This window comes from Epinephelus moara, chromosome 23, assembly GCF_006386435.1.
Source record: "Epinephelus moara isolate mb chromosome 23, YSFRI_EMoa_1.0, whole genome shotgun sequence".
NCBI classification, from domain to species: Eukaryota; Metazoa; Chordata; class Actinopteri; order Perciformes; family Serranidae; genus Epinephelus; species Epinephelus moara.
This window is the reverse complement of record NC_065528.1, coordinates 24,234,724-24,253,631: the sequence shown is the minus strand read 5'-3', so window position 1 is coordinate 24,253,631 and position 18,908 is coordinate 24,234,724. Positions and strand designations below refer to the sequence as shown.

Here is an 18,908-nt window from a genome sequence, read left to right as displayed (position 1 = left end):
CCAATTGAGGCAACTCAATGTGCAAAGTAAAATGACTGCTTGTGGTGATAATATTCACACATGTAATCTGACAAAGATTTTTTTAGGTGTGACTTTTTTCAGTGGTTAAAAACATTTTGTGGCTGTGACACAGGGTTTTACTACCAGGAATTTACTGAAACAAGCATTGCCAATAACATATATGACTCAGTTCTCAAGAAATCTGTAAGAACACTGCATCACGTGTGCTCTGCATTTTTTCCTGGCAGTGAAAAAAGCAGAAATACAGCTGCTCAGAACTTTTTACATCCCGAATCATGAGAGACTACTGGGAAAAAAGTGGAACTTGCTCAGGTGCCATAGCGTGACATAAACACAGGACGTAGGTCAAGTGATAACAAGCGATTGCATGCTAGAGTGGGGGAGTCTGGTCAAGGATGGTTTCTGGTGTTGCATGTTGATAGCTTCCTTGAACTGCATATAATCCCACTGTGAATAATCTGACAGTTTTCCAGAGCTTCTCTCAGATGAACCGAAGCATTCTTTTCTCTTGAGGCCAGGCAGGCTGTGGTTTCTCTGGCCTGCCCCAGCTGCCTTTTTCTCTGCTGAGTCAGGAGTGCCCTGGGCTAGCCCAGACACAGAAAAGGCCTTTTCAACCAACAATTTCTCAAGGTTGCTGCCAAGTCAGGCACTGGCGAGCTTCAATAGTGGCATCAACAACTGAGGCTCTGAGCTGGCTCCACTTGGACTCTGTGTCCCAGGCTCTCCTTAAAATATAAGAACAGCTCTGCAGAGGTTTGAGCTGAAAGACGTGAGCCTCCACCAGATTGTTTAGTCTGTGCAAAACAATGAATATGAAAATTGTCCCTTGCCTCTATCTGCACCTGCCTTCAGTCGCTGGCCTGTAGCTTGACTGTTCTACTCCAATCATCGCTCTTGACTATGTTGACATAACAGTAATAGATAACATGAGCCTTCAGCTTGTGTTGGGGGGTCTTTAAGAGGCCGTGACTTTGCACTTTCCTTTAGGGGAAGGCAGGACTTGCACAAATCACATCGCATATTTGGGAAAGCCCTCCCACAGCTTTCCAAGTAAAGATAATTCTTTCTTTTTTTTTAAGATTATATTTGTGGGCTTTTTGCCTTTAATGACAGGACAGAGAGTGACATGGGGAGACAGAGAGAGAGTGGGGACTGACATGCAGCAAAGAGCCCGAGCCAGATTCAAACCCTCAGCTGCTGCAGCGAGGCAATGCCTCTGTACGTGGGGCTGAAAGATAATTTTACTACTTTATCTCAGAGTCTGAAAGTAAACAAAGAGAGGAGTACCCTGGAAGAGCCATGTTGGCTCACTGCATCCATGAATCATCTTCATCCATGACAACTTGGCCCGGTTTGCTCCTCAGATTAAATTACCATGGTGTCCGCAGGTGAACCCGTCTGCAGGATCCCAGCCAGAGGCCACATATCTGGGCCAAACCAACCACTGCAACAAGCTCCTTCACCACCAGAGAACAGAGGTGGTATATAACAGCATATAGATCATATACAAGTTAAAGTAATAGAATACTTAGAGGGTAATTCTTTTTCATTTTAAATTCTATTTTTGGATTATTAACACTGTGTATATCAATAAAATGTGGACTACATGACATACTACTGCTGGATAAGTTCACCCTTAGCAGTGATACTCAACATGTGGCCTGTGGGCCAAATCTGGCCAGCAATAGAGTGTCGGATGGCCACGTACCATTTCCTAATTCACAATGAAAATAAATCGAATCACACTGGAAATCTTCTTTTGTACTCTGAATGTGAATAAGGTGCCAGAGTGCATACAAAAACGAAAAAATAGAGCTTATGTATTTTGAAAAAAATTCGAGAGGGACCCCCCGACAGAGGTCCAGGCTAAGCCCTGAATGTCCTCAAATCCTAGAAACGCCCCTGCAACCAATTTAGAGTGGGGTTCGAACCGCCTACCCCAGGGTTTGAACCAGGATCCCTCTTGCTGTGAGGCGACAATGCTAACCACTGCACCACCATACTGCCATAAAAACAATATTAATGTTTGTTTATTAACTGGCCCCTGTCACTCTGCGACTCCTGTGCAGAGCAAGTAAAGTATCCCTGATCTATAGCAATTCATTATACCATGAACTATAACAAGGAGCTACAGCTGTTAGAAGCAGGGACACGGCACCAAATTCTGGACCCTATGCAGAAGCAGTCTCTGTGGCCCCCTGCCCTTCCTCTCTTGAGTCACGTCTCTCTCACGCACCTTCTGGTCACTTCCCTTCCCTTTCTTTCTTTTCCTTCTTGGAACCCCGATTTCCCTTTCTTAGGAAAAGACATGACAGTGTACGATGGTGCTCCAGCGGCATAAGCAGCCACTTCCTCGGCTCTGGCTCCATTTATAAACAAATCCAAGCGCAGGGGTGGACTTAACCATTTTGTACCACTTCAAGGGGTGAGAGGGGCCTTTTAACTGATTTATTCAGTAAACTTTAATTTAATTATGGCACCAATTACTTAGAAATAAAAAAAACTGCTAAACACCCCAAACTTTTCATTCCAAGCCTTTCAATGGTCCCACGCGGGCCTTGGGTAAACCGTCCCACTTTTCCCCCACTACAATGCCCCTGGAGCGGAGTATGAAGTGGCACTACAAAACTGTACTTGAGTACATGTGTAAGATACTTTTCAGCCCTGCTGGAGAGGTAACAATCCTGAAAACTGAAAAATAATAAGAGCTAACGAAACAGCCATTCATCCTTCGATGGTGGTGTTTCTTTACCCCAGTGCCTAGTGATAGCTTTCTTGCTTGCTACTAGCAATATTTTGATCAAGTATCTATCACTAGCAAAAACATTTTCTTCGGGAAATATACATTGATAAAGATACAGTAATTTTCTGACATTTCCAAAAAACAACAGATTGGTCGACATCAAAAGACCAGCACTCTTGCCAACATTTCTGGCAACTTTAGAGAAGCCTACTTTTAAGTAGTGGTTGAAAGGTGTATCTTCCACACATTATGCCAATCTTCGTCTGAAATTTCTACATTGAGTCCTTTCTACCAGTGTTCATTGTCGCCCAATCACAAGTCCCTTCCACTTGCTCCGGTCCCTGGCGACCCTCCTTGCACCATGCCATCTGACACCCATCTTGCTTAGGTCTTCCTTAAACGTCTGTCTCCACGTCGTCTTTGGCCTCCCTCTATTCCTCTTGCCACCCTCAGGCACACAGTCCATTGCCACACTCGCTGGTCTCTCTCTTGGCAGTCGGAGTACGTGTCCAGCCATTCTTCTTCTCCTGTCAGAGACCATGTCAGACAGTAGCGCCACCCCTGCCCTTCTCATCACCTCATCGTTGGTGATGTGGTCTCGCCATGAGATCCTCAAGATGGTTCTGAGGCATTGTCGGTGGAAGACATCCAACATGTTGATAATGCTGGCAGTCCTCATTCACGTCTCGCAGGTGTAGGTCGCTGTTGGAATGACCACTGACATATACAGGCTTGATGGCCGTAGTGATAGCTTTGGACGAACGTATGTTGCGGAGCCGTTGGAAAACTCTTGCAGCTTTGCCGATACTCGTTCGTACGCCTTTCTCTACATCTCCGGTACTCGAGATGTTACTGCCAAAATTCGTGAAGTTCTCGACGTACTCGATGTCATACTTGCCTAGAGTGAGTGGTGGGTGATGTTGACCCTATCCGACGATCATGGCCTTGGTCTTCTCGTGGCTGATCGTAGACCAACCTTTGCTCCTTTGCAACAAACAATCACCTGGTCGGTGAAGATTCTCAGTCATCCAGGTCATGCTAATCGTAAGTGCAATATCGTAGGCTACTGGACTTGCTTGCGTTTCTTGATGATGTTTCGCCTCTCATCCAAGAAGCTTCTTCAGTTCTAAATGACTGGTACGAAGTTGCAGGCTATAGACACTGTGTGGGTGGGAACCCCTGCAGAGTCATAGGGGTCACATGAGCTCTTAGTTTCAGAGTCTTGTCAATGTGAGTCGTTGACCCCTACGACTCTGTAGAACTGAAGAGGCTGAAGAGCTAAAAACTTACACATTTTTTAAAATCTGTTTTTTTTTCTTCTAAAACCCCACTGATAGCTATAGGGACAACCAACCAGGTGATGGGGCTGGTTGTCACAATGTGTCAGCAGAGTGTCTTTGGTGGTTAATTACTTCCTGTTACAATAAGTTGTAAAAATGAAAATGATACTCATTTCAAGCCAAGACCTTAAGCTTTCATTTAATGTTTGAGTGACTCTTGAAAGATGTTGATGATGATAATGAGAAATTCACACAAGATTATAAAAGTGTGACAACCTTGGGCTTTCCTACAATTACGAAACTACTTGATTACAACTTTTAACTTCTCGTAACTTCCTTTTATTGATTACGAATTCCATGCACTTTATACCTACACTGATTTCATAGCTACTTTTCTACCCACTGAGATTTAATAACAAATAATAATGCACTCTTGCAGATAAACTACATGTTGCTCACATGTTAATGCAACTACAACTAGTGACTGTAAAGCCTCTTATGAGGTACTTTTATACTGTACCCATATTTCAGTAAAGAGCAGCCTACTTCCCAACATTGTTGTGTATTACTGGCACTGACACACCTCTGGGAATTCAAAAGAAAGAGTCTCGTCATGTGGGAGCCAAACAGTGACAACAAGACAGATGAAGGAAGGAAGGAAGCTCCGTGTGATCATAACAGGAGGCTTCATTTGCGTAGGCCGGCCCACACGGAGTCATTTAAGGGGAAGAGGTTACTGTATACTGTATATTGGCAGGGCTCACTCTGGTTCATGTACCACCATGTGACTGTCGGTAACTTCATCACTCTCCACCGCAGCACCAGCAGCAGCAGCAGCAGCAGACTCTGCCCTGACCCTGGACCAGTATTTAAACTCGGGTTTTTATGTTGTGTGGATTTATTTTGACTCCGTGTGAGAGTGTTTTCTGGAAGCTTCGCGTTCAGCCACCTCGGAGATGTTTTGGTTCCAGCAAGGACTGTGTTTCCTACCAGCGTTTCTGGTCATCTGGTCCTCCAGCACTTTTATTGTTTCCTACATTATTGCGCTTTTCAGAGGGGATGTCGACGTCATCTTTCCATACATAAGGTAAGTTTTATTCATCGAAATGACTTTAGAAGTGGTTTGACGCACCAGAAAGTCAATCTGAGGTGTAGAAAGTGCACGGCGAAGTTTATTTTCAGTGATTTCTGAGGCACAGAGTTAGTTTCGTTTTCCTCTGCGTCAACTCGGCTGGTGCCCAGAGTCCAGCTGCACGTACACATCTGCAGCTATCAAGTGCCGCTCCTCTTCTCACTTCTCACTATGAAGTTAGACTTTCACCCTAAAGTTTAAAATATAACATCATACAGACCTACATAAGGGGAAGTATGCTGTACTGTCAGCACATGTCTGTAGTGTGAGGGCTGACATGCAGATCTGTCTTTTCCCTTCGCAGTGACACAGGTGCAAAACCTCCAGAGAGCTGCATCTTTGGCCTGATGACATTCATTTCTGCATGTGCAGGTACAAGCTTTCCTCTCTACATTTACTGGGATGCATACATGGGTGGAGAGACAATGGGGCCCCTGGGTACAGATATGCAAAGGGCCCCACCACCTCTCCTACAAAGGAGCAGGACACACAGAGGGTGTGGTGGTGTTGGGTCTCTTTGGAGTCATTTGTGTTTCCTTATGATTGTTCTGTGGCTCTTTGAGGTGATTTTGTGTCCCCTTGGAAACGTTTTGCATCTCTTTATGGTTGTTATGTGTCTTTTTCGTAGTCATGCGGGTCTCTTTAAGGTAATTTTGTGAGGGTTTTGGTCATTTTTCTGTCACTTTGTCGGCATTTTGTGTCTCATTGTGGTTATTTTTGTTTTGTGTATTTGTTTGGGTCTCCTTGAGGTAATTTTGTGTCATTTTTGGTAACTTCCTGTCTCTTTGTAGTTACGTTGTTGTTACGTGTCTGTAGTCGATGGGGTCTCTCTGTGAGGTCATTTTGTGTCTCTGTAAAGTAATTTGATGTTGTTGTTTGTTTTTTTTCTGTCACTTTGTAGTTTTGTGTCTCCTTATGATTGTTTTGTGTCTCGTTGAGGTAGTTTTGTGTAATTTGTAGTCACTTTGTGTCTCCTTGTGCTTGTTATGTGTCTTCTTGTAGTCACTTTGTGTCTCCTTGTGCTTGTTATGTGTCTTCTTGTAGTCACTTTGTGTCTCCTTGTGCTTGTTATGTGTCTTCTTGTAGTCACTTTGTCACTTTGTGTCTCCTTGTGCTTGTTATGTGTCTTCTTGTAGTCACTTTGTGTCTCCTTGTGCTTGTCATGTGTCTTTTTTTAGTCACTTTGTGTCTCGTTGAGGCAATTTTATGTGTCTTTAAAGTAATTTTGTGTCTAATGTGGTTGTTTTTCTGTCACTTTGTAGGAGTTTTTTGTCTTTCTGTGATTGTTTTGTGTCTCTTGGAGGTAATTTTGTGTAATTTTCTGTCACTTTGTGTTTCATTGTGGTTGTGATTGGTTTCCTCAAAGTCATGTGGGTCTCTTTTAGGTAATTTTGTGTGTTGTTATGGTAATTTTATGTGATTTTTGGTGATTTTTCTGTTACTTTGTAATCATTTTGTGTCTCCCTGTGGTTGTTACGTGTCTCTGATATAACTTTGTGTCTTATTGAGGTAATTTTGTGTAATATTTTGTTGTTTTTTTGTGTCTTTGTCGTCATTTTGTGTCTTACTGTGGTCGTTTTGTGTCTCTTGGAGGTAATTTTGTGTAATTTTTAGTCACTTTGTTTCTCGTTGTGTGCCTTGTAGTCATTTTGGTTTCTTTGGGGTAATTTTGTGTCTCTTTAAACTAATTTTGTGTCTTATTTGGTCTTTTTTTCTGACAATTTTGAAGTAGTTTTGTGTCTGTTTGTTATTGTTTTGTAGTCATTTGGGTCTCTTTATGGTTGTTTTGCCTGTTTTGTAGTTCCTTTGTGTGTCTTTATGATCATTTTAGTCTCTTCCTGCTCTGTTACTGTTAATTTAAGTGACATTTTGCAAGTGAAGGCCAGGGCCCTGACACTTTGGCCCCCTGGGCCTGTGCCTGGTAGGACCATTGTGTAATCCATCCATGTACCAGATCATTTTTAGCATCAAACACTTAATTGCGTGTTTTCTGGTAAATGTTAATGCAGCCAAATTGTATCTTATCTCCATTAATTTGTGTTGTAGATGTCCTTTTGTCAAAATAAAGTTCTCTGCTACTTTCCTGTTTTATTGAGGGGAACAAATGCACATGTTCTAAATATTGAGGGGGATGTGTCCTCCAAAAATCTGCACCTATGCACAGGATTTTCACTCCCATCAGTGTGAACATCTGCACTGTGACCTCTGTAACCTCTTTTAGGCAACTGCGGGCTTTCCCAATGGAGGAACCAAGCCTTCCAAAGTTATTAGTCACATTTCCCCTTTTAGGAAAATGAAAGCAGAGTTTATTTGATGGGATGCAAGAGGATTGTTTTTCTGTTGTAGTGAGTCATCAGTTTACAACACATTGTGGTAAATGCACAATGTCATCTTTACACAGGAATATCCACCATATATGCCAGGTACAAGTTTGTGGAGAAGCTGAGTGCGGACACAGGGATGGTGAGCCCACGTCTCAATAAAACTGCTCTAGTGTTGGGGCTGCTCTCCTGTTTGGGCATGTGTATTGTTGCAACATTCCAGGTATGTACTCTACATGTGGTGCACATTTAAGTCACATTAAGATAATGAAATGTTTAAAGGTGTAATTTTGTGTTTGCTCTTTTATTGCAGGAAACATTAGTGACAGCCGTTCATGATATAGGAGCAATACTGTTCTTTGTCTCTGGTGTCTTATACATAATTCTCCAGTCTGTTATATCATTTCGTGCCTATCCATTTGGGTCCTCCATTTGTGTGTGTCGAGTACGTGTGGGTATCGCCATCCTCGCTGTTTTGGCATTTTTCCCCAGTATCCTTTCACAGAAGTCTAATTTGTTAAAATACCAATAAGGTCTGTTGTTCTTTCTAACCATCATGACATGCATTTAAACAGGAACTTCGCTTCATGGTTGCAACATGATCCTCTTGTTGATATTATCATTAGTGTGGTTACCAGTAAATGCACAGTATGTAGTAGTTATGCCACATTTACAAGTGCCAATCATTGTTGATGCCATTTTCCTTAATGGGTAATTCAGCTTTCATCTGTGCGTTCTATGTGAAACAAACCACTCTGCACAGAGACAAAGGAGACGAGGTAGGCTGTTGTTTGTCACTATACATCAGTTTAAAGTGGAAACAGGCAACATATCACACACCCTTCGCCGCCCACCATGATGGGGGCTGTCACAAAAGCAACCCATCACTTTCCGCTTTCCTCAGAGCCAAGCAATGTGGCTCTTTTTCCTAGGTAGAGTTTCCACAGTTACACTCCTAGCAACGAAAGAGCTAACTAGAACCATGACGGGTTGATCATGTCCAAAGTCTGTCCCAGGGGTCAATCCTGGCCCACACGATACTGATTAATCAAGCTCTCTCTCTCTCTCATTATTTCCGTTCACTTCATGATGACAGCACTATTATATACTTAATAGACATGCACCAAGCAGGAACTAGTCAAGAAGAACTAAGACATTTCTGACAACCTTTGGATGAAAAGGTTTCCTCATTCATTTTAGAGCGTTGCAGAGAAAAGTTGCGGTGGTGCAAACTGTTCTGAGCTCGACTCAAGCCGGCTGATAGTGTCACCTGCAGCTCAGCTAGTCAAATCACCGTTGGCTGCTGCTGCTCGCTGTATGTGCTTACGCCCCGCCCACTTATTTATTGCCGCTGGTTATTTATATTACTGTGGTGTATTTATCATGAATACACTCCATCTGATGCTCGTTTTGTTTCTGCTTTTCCCCGTTTCATCACTACCACAAATGCAGCTGTAGCCAGTGTCTCACTATCACTATCCTCATTCATATTTTAAGAAGCTACAGATTATATTCAGCCACAAAATAAGCCTGAAAAGCTGCAAATCAGAACAGAAGCACAGAGAGTTGTTGCGTAGACATGACTTTCAACTTGTCTCGTCGTGAATCTTTGGTCTGAAAGAATCCCTTAAGAATATTAATGTTCTTCAAAGGCAGTTGGTTCCAGGTAGAAAGAATGTTAGCCCTTTGTAACCCTTATTTCTAGGAATGTTCTTGGGTTGTTCCACCATCCACCATTTCTGCTTCTGGAGATCCTAAATGCTACCAGGGAAAACAAAAGCACTATCCTCTTCCTGTTTTGGTTACACCGTGGTTACCACACTTCCCTTGTGCCGTAAAATCGAACCTTCATTTTCCTGGTGATCGTACCCGGTGGCAAACAGAACGTCATTATAGAGGCGAGGCTTTTAGGGAAACAATAAGCGCTGATATGTCATTATTCTGTAGTGATTACATTGTGCAATCAACATTTACTTCATAATAAGTTAAAGCAAAGACAATATCTGTTTCCACTTAAAAGCTGAATATTAACTGACTGTCTGTGTCTCTCCTTCAGGACTATCCCTTCCATGTGGCCAGTGCTGCATGCGAGTGGATCGTCGCCTTCAGCTTCATCTGCTTCTTCCTCACATACATCGACGACTTCAAAGTGAGTATCACACCGACAAACAGAAGCTCATTTTTATTTAAATGTAATGCTGAAAGGGGTTCTTATTTCTCTCCCTTTTTATTCCCCACAGCTGTTTACGTTGCGAGTGAAAACAGAGAACGTGGAGTAGCCATGATGACTGGCGACAAATCACAGTATGATTATCAGTATTTTAATGTTTAAAAAAAAGTTCTGCATTTTTTTGTAAAGCTCTTATGCAAATGCATTTTGTACATTTGTATTTTTACACTGCAAGGCTTTTATACGATGTTGTGTTTTGTATCGCCTGACTGAATTTGCTGGTAGAACACAGTGGGTACGTTGTTATTTATACATTATCAGCAGCTCAGAAACTGATCACAGCCTGTATCTTTATACCTTTTATATGATTTCAATTCATTTTATACGTGCACTTAATTGCTTCCTGTGTTCAAACAACACTTTGCACTTTGCTCTCGATCGTTGCCACACCAGCGTGACTCATGCTGTCAAACCTGTGACCAGTAATAAGAGAAGTTCATCACACAGGGAACACATGATAGCTTTACATGTGGTTAAAGGAGACTCAAACTAATGACAAACTCGTCTGTGGGAACATGGTGGTGCTCGTGTTGTGTGAGAAAATGGTGAGACTACACTGATACTGTATGTAAGTAATCAGGAAACCTGTATGACGTTTTTTTTATTAGCATTTTCTAATCATGTTTTCTTTGGACAGCTGGAAACTCTTTCTATGAATCCTCCAATTCAGAGTTTTGGTTTCAATACTTCCTGTACTCTCCCTGTGTGGTAAATGGTTTAAGCTCATACTGCTGGATTGTTCCACAGTGCAGCTACAGATGGGATTTTGCTTGTGTTTGCAGACTGTAGACAGTTTATGCAACAGGAACTAGGCTACTTAATTAAATAGTTTGTTCAGTATGACTGCCAAATTAAATTACTGTAATAGAATAGAAATTGCAGCTAATTAGAATTGAAGGCAGGTTTTCAGTGTGCCGTCAGCCAGATAAATTAAGCTTTTCTCTTAACCTTACATCAGCGGGCATTAAAAAAATATAGGCAGTTTAATCAGAGGGACTTTACCTTTGAAAATTGTTTAATTTGTAGGATTTTCAGGGGCCTGAAGAGGCAGAAGTTTCCAGCATTTCACTCACAATATGTCATTAAGTCTGAAAAATGCAAGTATTTTGGGTGACAGAAATATATTTTGAATTTCTGACGCCCTTAAATTTGTATATATTATCAAACCCCAGGCTGGGAAGCACTGCTGTAGAGCACACTGCCAATACTTTAGCTACTTTAGTAACATCAACAACATCAACACTCAGGGTTCCCACACACTTTACCAATGAATTTTATTACCCGTAATATTTAACCCTCTTTCCAAGACTTTAGTGAAGTAGATAGGCCTCTATCGCGATCGTAAGGTGCTACTCCAGTATGCTACTGTATGTCCTAAGGCAGGCGAAAGTGTAGCTGGAATATGGACATACACGTACAGTAGACACAAACTGATAATGTTATCATGGCCTGGCTATAGCAGGTGTGAAATATGTGCCAAAGCTGACACTCTGTTGAGCAGCCTTTTGGTGTCCTAATGCTTTTTCCCTTTAACATGGCTGACCAGAGCCGTTTCCTCACGGTGCTAACGGCAAGCATTATTTAACATGCACTGCTGGCTCTGGCTAACTTTACTCACTTGTTCGACATTCCCGCCACCAGCTAGCTGCATACACAGATGTGTATCACGTAATACTGGTGATGTTTCAGTACTACATGGGAAATTTCGTGTAATGTTAGATATGTTTTGGGATTTTGATGGACATATTTAACAACAGCCAAAACAATGTATCAGGGTTCTGACAGCTTAAGTCAGATTTAAGACTTTTTAAGACCAATTTACAATAACTAAAACTGATTAAAAAAAAACATGGACCAAGATTTTTTACCGAGGGTTAAGGACAATTTAGCCCACATGCTGATTGTAATATAAACCATGACTTTTTGGGGAAATACCTGGCATTTGTTGACGAATATTCTAAACAATTTTGTGTTTCTTGCTCTGCATGTGGGATTCCAAAGTCTTAAGGGGGATTTATACATGTGCGGCAGTGCCTATGTTGTAGCCTACGCATGTGGCCTACACCGTTTGAGCATTTATACTTGTGTGGTGGTGTGTCTGTGTCACTCTGCAGTTACACCTCCAAAACACACATTAAACATGGCTTAATAAAGACAATTTCAAACACAAGTACACAAATCAGCTTCACTATAACTCGCAGCATTCACAGACAAACACTTGTCTTTATCTGGACACATTTTCCCCACAAATACAACATGCTAATGTTTTTAGCACAAGCCTATGGCATTTTACGTTGTATAAATTAGCCTAGCGGCTAGCAGACTTTTCCTCTACTCATATGAAGCCAGGGACAACAGCAACATTTAACAAAGGTAACGTTACAAAATTCAGCTCCATTACAGCTCACAAGGTTTGTTTTGAAAGATTAATTTATTTTAATACCAATTAAGGCCTTATTTTTAGATTAATTAATCCAATGCCTTTTAAGACTTTTTAGAGATAGACAGGAACCCTGGCGTATATTTAACCACTGTAACATTTCCAACACATTCTGTTAATTCCAAACTATTTCCAGGCCTGGAAAACCATTTAACTTTTCCAGGAATTTCATGACAGTGGGAACCCTGAAATAAGCGCACAATGTCAGAGCCTCTAAAGTACTCTGAGACAATTTTGTGATGTTGTGATGAGCAAATAAAGTGTGTCATAGTGTCAGCTGTTGCTACTCACCAAATATAAAATCACTATCACATCTGAGTATCAGCTGATATCTTGTATTTCAGCAGCCAGCACTTTTGGAGCATTCTTTTATAGATCATGTCTGTAACTGGTGGTCAGTAGATGGGACTAACACACAGTATTCCAAAGAGACAATCCTGTCCACAGATTGTTAACGTGTCCACTACAGATGGTGTCTTTGAAACAAAAGGGAGTTTATCTTTCATTCAATCACTGTGTATTGATACGGTTTTGCTTATGACACAATGTACTGTACAGATGATGGTGCGCTGCTGAGCTGAAAAATAAAGATACACTTTTTTTTTAAGCAAACTGTTTATTTATTACAGATCTTCTTGCTTTTGTACACAAAGTGCTTCCCAGACTTCTTCACACTCATTTTCACAGTCACTATAGTGTAATAATATTCATTCATAGAAATCTTATGAATATTTGTTATGTGCCGAGTTCATGACTTCACTATTTTACATTTTTAGGGCGTGTAGTCACAAGTCCTGATGAATGTCATGATAAGATGGGACAAGTTTGTGTTCTGACATGTTGTGTTTATCACTGATTTAGTGCAAGTTTGTTTGTCTTCATTCCAGCTGAGGTTACTGTACAAGGCAATGCTATCATGGGACAAACATTAAAACCCAGTTGAAAATGTCAATAGAAAAATGTTAGCTATGCAAGGACCCAAAGCAGAATCAGACAATACACTACTTTTTATCATTTACTGTCGCTCGTTGGTGACATATAAAGAGTTGTTGTCTGTATTATAAATCAAGACACACTCAGCAGCTTTGGAAAATATTCAGATTTCATTTTTTCATTAAGAATAAGTTTGCAAAACCTTCTATTAACATGTTTTTGCTCCAACATATTGTTAGTAAACTGACAGCCCAAAAATTTAACCCAATCCATCTTAAATCTTTAATATATAAACTTTGCAAAAAAAGCAAAGAGGTCTGAATACTTTCAGAAGTCGCTGTGTCGTGATTAACAAGGTCCAACAATGGATAAGCATGACGCTCCACTGCGACTTGATTATAATATTCTGTAAAGACACCAGTTTGGAACTCCTGTTTGGATATTGTTCATATGCCAACTTATTGAATCTCAGTTTTGCTGCTTTGAGATGAAGAAGAAAAAACAGGCAGTATTAAAGGAAAACGCCACTCCCCAAATGATTATTTGTATATCACTTACTAATCCTGTGTTAGGCTTAATTCATGACGGAAACAATGTTTTCTCACATGTCGCCACGATGAATGAAGAATCCAAAAACTCCTGAAAGTTCTTGATGAATTGAAGTCATTGGGGTCCATTGTTAACAACAGCAAAAACTATATCAAAACATCTGTTAACGAACTCTCACACAAATTGTGCAGTACAATCAAAGTCTAATTTATCCAGTCGTATGCTCAGTGCCACCCAGCTGAATGGAAAGTAAAACTTATCTATGCTCTCTTCAAAGCCAGACTCCATTGACAAAAACAGTAATTTTATCTCCCTGAACACAGGAGTTGCTGGTCTACTGCTGCCTCAATTAGTCAGTTTGTTTGTGTTGCTGTGTGACTTCCATGTTTTAAAAGGTTAGTTCAGATTCAGTAAAGTCAAACACTAACACTTATAATCTACCAATCCGGGCAGCAGTAGATCAGCAACTCCTGTGTTCAGCAAGGTAAAATTACTGCTTTTGTCAATGGAGTCTGGCTTTGAAGAGAGCATTGATAAGTTTCGCTTTCAGTTCAGTTCCCCATCGGAAAGAGTTGTCTTTTTAGGAAGTACTGAGCACACAGTTGAATAAATGAGACTATAATTATACTGCGTGAGTTGTTTAAGAGCTTAATATAGTTTTGCTTAGTAATAGATTTAAAAACGGTCATTTGGAGGGTGAAGTATTCCTTTAAGCGTTCTGTTAAAGGTCAACAAATCAAAATATTGCTAATATAATTTCATCAAAGTACTTCAGAATGACAGCTGATTTTAAGGAAGGACGGAAATTACACCATATTATGATATACATCATTACTGAAGGATTATTGTGATATTTTTCTCCCTGGCTGTAACACACAGAAATAGAATTTATTTGTTGAGTACCTTTTTTCAAATAATTTTCTGTTTAAGTTTCTGTTAAAGGCATTATAGTAGTGCAACAACCAAAAAGAAGACCGATATCTTCTACAGGATATGATAACTTCTTGTACAATAGTCACTGCCACTGCCATGTTCTGATGACAAACAATCAACAAGGAAAATTATTCACTCTTTTTGAATTTGTCAAAAACGCAAGATGTATCAAAATTGTGGAGGTCACTGACCGACCGAATGCAAAACTATTTCAGTGCTTCTACACTGAAATTACAATCTGGTTGGAGTTTCCTGTTTCAGGCACTTACATTTGCACCCTCTCACAGGTGCTCCTTTACAGGCACTCTGCAGCCGACTTTTCATTCTCAGTACAGGCCTACAGGAGCTCAGTATAGCAATGCATGGCCTTTACAGGAAGCTATGTGGGTGATGGGGACAGAGGAAAGGTGTCAGTCACTGAAAGATGATTCGCTGTCAGAGCTGGTGGCTGCAACATCCTGATCCTCCGTGCTCCTTGTTCCTCCATCAGGTAAGGGGGCATCCGGTGTGCTGTCATCATCAGGGAAGGAAATGTTAGCGGTCAGTGTTACAGAGATAAAGACTATTATGTAATCATCACCAGTAACAGTGAAAGACTCACTCAAGCAAGCTGGGATCCAAACCCTCCAGGACCATTTTATTCTTTATCGCCATAACTGGGACTCCCTGTGATGAATAATAAAACATTTATTAAAATACAGAACACACAGATTATGTGTTTTTTAATCCCTACAGTCTGCATGACATACCACTTGGACCATTTTCAGGTATCGGGCATAACGTGGGTCCTTGGCCACCGTCATGACGTTCTCTGCACCTGCTTCTGCTTTTGGTGTCGCTGCAGAATCTGGTGCAGTCTGAGCGGGCTGCGACATGGAATATGCAAATTACCAAAACAGTGTGATATAACCAGTGGTTTAGACAACACAGGATATCGAGTGTGGTACCTTGTTTTGCATTTTTAGTGAGTGCTGCTCTTGTAGGTTTCAGACTTGCAGAGATTGTGGTTTGCAGATGTGTTTATCCGATGTTGGAGTGTTTATAATATTGATTATACAATATAAAGCTGACTAATTAGCACACTGAATCTCATGTGACATTAATATTGACACAAAGACACACAGAAATGTACACAAGTGGGGTTACCTATAGGTGGGGTTTGGTATCATTTAAAAAAATTACAATACCAGTACCAAAACCAGCACCTTTAAAGTGATACCAATACAAATGGAGTTTCTTTTGAAGTACTCCTTCTGCATTTTATGCATTTATTTTTGTCAGACGCCAAAGGCATGTAGTAAAGCCATACTATCAAATGTTCTGGTGGGATCTCGGCATGCTGAACTGCCAACTGCTTCAAATTTTCATCTGCTTTCTATGAGCTAACTTCTCTTACACACATTTCACTTATTTATGTATGAGTTTACTTCATTTATTTTGCATTTGCACCTCCATCTGTTTAAGAATGGACTCAGTGCTGTTTCATATAAGTGCTTTCATGTTCTTTTTTGTGTGTGTCATACAGGGGGCTTTCATGGGTTTATTATTTTTTACATTTTATTTTGTAAATGTTTTAATCTAGAGAGTGCTTTTGTACTCAAGCTTCAAATGTGCTTTATAAATAAAATTATTATTATTAAATACACCATGCTTGACTTCACCACACCATAGACTGTATGGGTTTTAGCTGCTGCAGTAGCAGGCAGTGCAACATGTAGATCTAAGCAGAAGGAGCAACAACCTTTCCTGGTATGGAGTCTCATTATGTAGAATACTAAAACATGAAAAACTAAGGAAAGGGCACAAATTATATTTACTTTATAGGAAACAAGCATTACTGTAGCGTCCTTGTTTTTTTTATGTTTTAGTGTTCTTTACCAGTGGTTCCCAACAAGTGGGTCGCAGGTCCGTTCTCAATGGACCACAAGTGACTTGCAAACATGTCAAGTTTGTAAAAAAAACACACTTCATGTTGAAATACAGCAAATTTCAGCACAGCTCTTTTTTTTCCAAGTGCTGATTCCTACTTTAGGATGAGTCTCTAGTGGACAGCTACTTGACAGAGACAGCAAACTAGCTTGATGACATGGCAAAACACAAGTATGATGCTGAATATATTAAAATGTTTGGACCTTAAATTAATGACTGAGGAGAAATCTGGACCCCGTTGCTGCACCAGTTGGGAAGCACTGTACTCCATCTTGAGACTGTGCCAGGACAGGTTTTGGCGCCCTCTGCTGGGATCTACTTCTTGTGCTGGTTGCCATCACCTCAAATTAACCCCACCTGTGTATATTGTTTGTGAAATTGCCAGAATACATGCTGAAGAAGGGTGTCTTACCCAAAACGTCTGTGTGGCAAGATTAGTCAAACTGGACCACTGTCTTAGTTTTTAATTCTTTTAACTGTTCATGAAAAGAGTTGTAAAGCTGTGGCTTCAGGGGAAGTTATGTGATGGAACTACTTCCCTGTGGGCACAGTGACTTCCTTGAGACTCGTCACCACTGTGAGGTTGCCAATAGTTAGTGAGCTTTAGAGGAGCTGGTAGGTGGATCCTGTTATCGTTGCACAGAGCTAGATGAGCCATTTCCCCTTGTTTCCAGGTCTTTATGCTAAGCTAAGCTAACCATTTCCTGCCTTTAGCTTTATAATTAACACACAGACATAAGGGTGGTATCACTCCTCTCATCTAACTCTCTGCAAGAAAGTGTATAAGCATATCTATTTAAATCTCTACTACTCTTTTAAGTACAATGAACATGTTTGACTTTTTGTATTATGAACTGGTGGTTGAATCCACATAAAATGCATATACATGGCTTTCTGTTAAAAAAAGAAAATCATCTTGGCTCTTGTGGTACAATGTGGCTGAAAAATACTATATACTTGTTTGTGTGCATGTCAGTGTATTTACCTCTGTGGGAGGCAGGGTCCCTGCTGGTGGACCATCTGTTTGGCTCTGACTGGCGTTAGTGGGTCCATTAGCCTGAGCAGGTTGCCGCTGACTGAGTCCCTCTATCGTGACGTCCTCCAGCCCAGGTATGGAGGACAGCTGCACAGAACATTACAATAGTTGGCACATGATCAGAGCATGAGCATGACATTTATATATATATATATATATATATATATATATATATATATATAGTGTCATAAACGTCAGAAGCTCAAGAGCTCACCTTGGCTTCCAGAATACAAAGGGTTGTTTCAATCTGCTGTATGCGTAGAGATATGTTGGAAAGTTTCTGTGGGGAAAAGGTTTAACAGTTCAGGATATGATCTCAGTGTTGCAGAAGTTGTGTGTGTGAATTAACCAGGACAACAGAGGCAAGTAAAGAGTACAAGAAGAAGTACAAACCTCTTCACAAACTGTGGAAAAGCGGTTAAGGAACCGGACTGTGTGCACGACAAACTGATTGAGATAGGCAACGACTCTTCTCTGTTGAATAGCAGGGACCTAAAGGAAACAGATGGAGCTTTATTAAGGAGGAACCCAGCATGTGATGTACTGAGGACATGAAGTAAATCACATACAGCCATTTTGCCTCCCTTAGGCCACTACACTCACTGCATTCATTCAGTTTGAACATAGTAGATGTTGTGAACTCTTTGGTTGTTGACAACAGGTTAATATGAAGTTAGTCATTTATTATTTCTACCACAGCTGAGCCACCCCACACAATATTTTACAGTGATTAAATATTTAAATAATATGTTAATTATTCAGTAAAGACTCCAACAGTTATTGCTGCAAGCTATGGATGGATGCCAAAGAGATGTTAAAAGGCAGTTTTGTTAGCTAATCATAATGAAGCTAACAGCTGCTTCGATTACAGCTAACTAGCTTAAGTACTAACGTTATAATTACTATCTGACTTGCTAATCAGGATGACAACTGTCTCGCAGCACTGTTTTGCCCCCATTTCTTCTCATTTGCTCAATATGTAGCTTGACGTTAGTTAGCTAAGCTTAATGCTAGCTAGCTAGCTAATTTAGACACCAACCTTGGTAAGATCGACACCGGAACCCACGATCGGCAGCCCGTCCTCGTCCATGTTGGACGCTTTTTAAACTTGTAGCAGATAAAAGAGCAGTTTCAGTTCAAACAGCGAAAATTTGCACTGCAAAAACACAGAAATGTTAAATACAAAAAAATATTTGCTGGGAAACGTTTCATGTGACCGTGACGTCACGACGTTGCACCCAACGGGCGGTTTGAGCTTTTATTTTGAAGCCGCCGTTCCGGTCCTTGGAAAAGCAACAACATCCGGTTATGTCCCGTAGCTGCATTTGACAGTTTCTGATTATTACAAGTTTTATAAGCTA

At 40.7% G+C, this 18,908-nt stretch overlaps 2 protein-coding genes across 2 annotated transcripts; one reads left to right on the top strand and one right to left on the bottom strand.

Moving 5' to 3' along the window:
- Nucleotides 1-4,716: 4,716 nt before the first annotated feature.
- dram1 (DNA-damage regulated autophagy modulator 1) lies at nucleotides 4,717-12,749 on the top strand. The gene is made up of 7 exons (XM_050035733.1): nucleotides 4,717-5,131; nucleotides 5,481-5,548; nucleotides 7,578-7,720; nucleotides 7,811-7,988; nucleotides 8,218-8,276; nucleotides 9,554-9,646; nucleotides 9,738-12,749. Exons 1-7 carry the CDS (start codon nucleotides 5,001-5,003, stop codon nucleotides 9,774-9,776), a joined length of 711 nt encoding a protein of 236 aa, XP_049891690.1. The 5' UTR covers nucleotides 4,717-5,000; the 3' UTR covers nucleotides 9,777-12,749.
- Nucleotides 12,750-13,316: 567 nt separating this feature from the next.
- Nucleotides 13,317-18,804, bottom strand: washc3 (WASH complex subunit 3). Its single transcript, XM_050035739.1, has 7 exons — nucleotides 18,587-18,804; nucleotides 17,941-18,039; nucleotides 17,762-17,827; nucleotides 17,497-17,634; nucleotides 15,332-15,448; nucleotides 15,184-15,248; nucleotides 13,317-15,092 (listed from the first exon to the last, which is right to left on the bottom strand). Exons 1-7 carry the CDS (start codon nucleotides 18,635-18,637, stop codon nucleotides 14,993-14,995), a joined length of 636 nt encoding a protein of 211 aa, XP_049891696.1. The 5' UTR covers nucleotides 18,638-18,804; the 3' UTR covers nucleotides 13,317-14,992.
- Nucleotides 18,805-18,908: the final 104 nt, after the last annotated feature.

Excerpts from the sequence above, each read along its gene's own strand:
- dram1 (XM_050035733.1), top strand. The coding sequence starts at position 5,001 with ATGTTTTGGTTCCAGCAAGGACTGTGTTTCCTACCAGCGTTTCTGGTC. Across the intron at positions 7,989-8,217 it reads TGTTTTGGCATTTTTCCCCA|CTTTCATCTGTGCGTTCTAT; the intron begins GTATCCTTTCAC and ends TGGGTAATTCAG. Across the intron at positions 9,647-9,737 it reads CATACATCGACGACTTCAAA|CTGTTTACGTTGCGAGTGAA; the intron begins GTGAGTATCACA and ends TATTCCCCACAG.
- washc3 (XM_050035739.1), bottom strand. The coding sequence starts at position 18,637 with ATGGACGAGGACGGGCTGCCGATCGTGGGTTCCGGTGTCGATCTTACC. Across the intron at positions 17,828-17,940 it reads TTTCCACAGTTTGTGAAGAG|AAACTTTCCAACATATCTCT; the intron begins GTTTGTACTTCT and ends TTTTCCCCACAG. Across the intron at positions 15,449-17,496 it reads GGACCCTGCCTCCCACAGAG|CCCGCTCAGACTGCACCAGA; the intron begins GTAAATACACTG and ends TCCATGTCGCAG.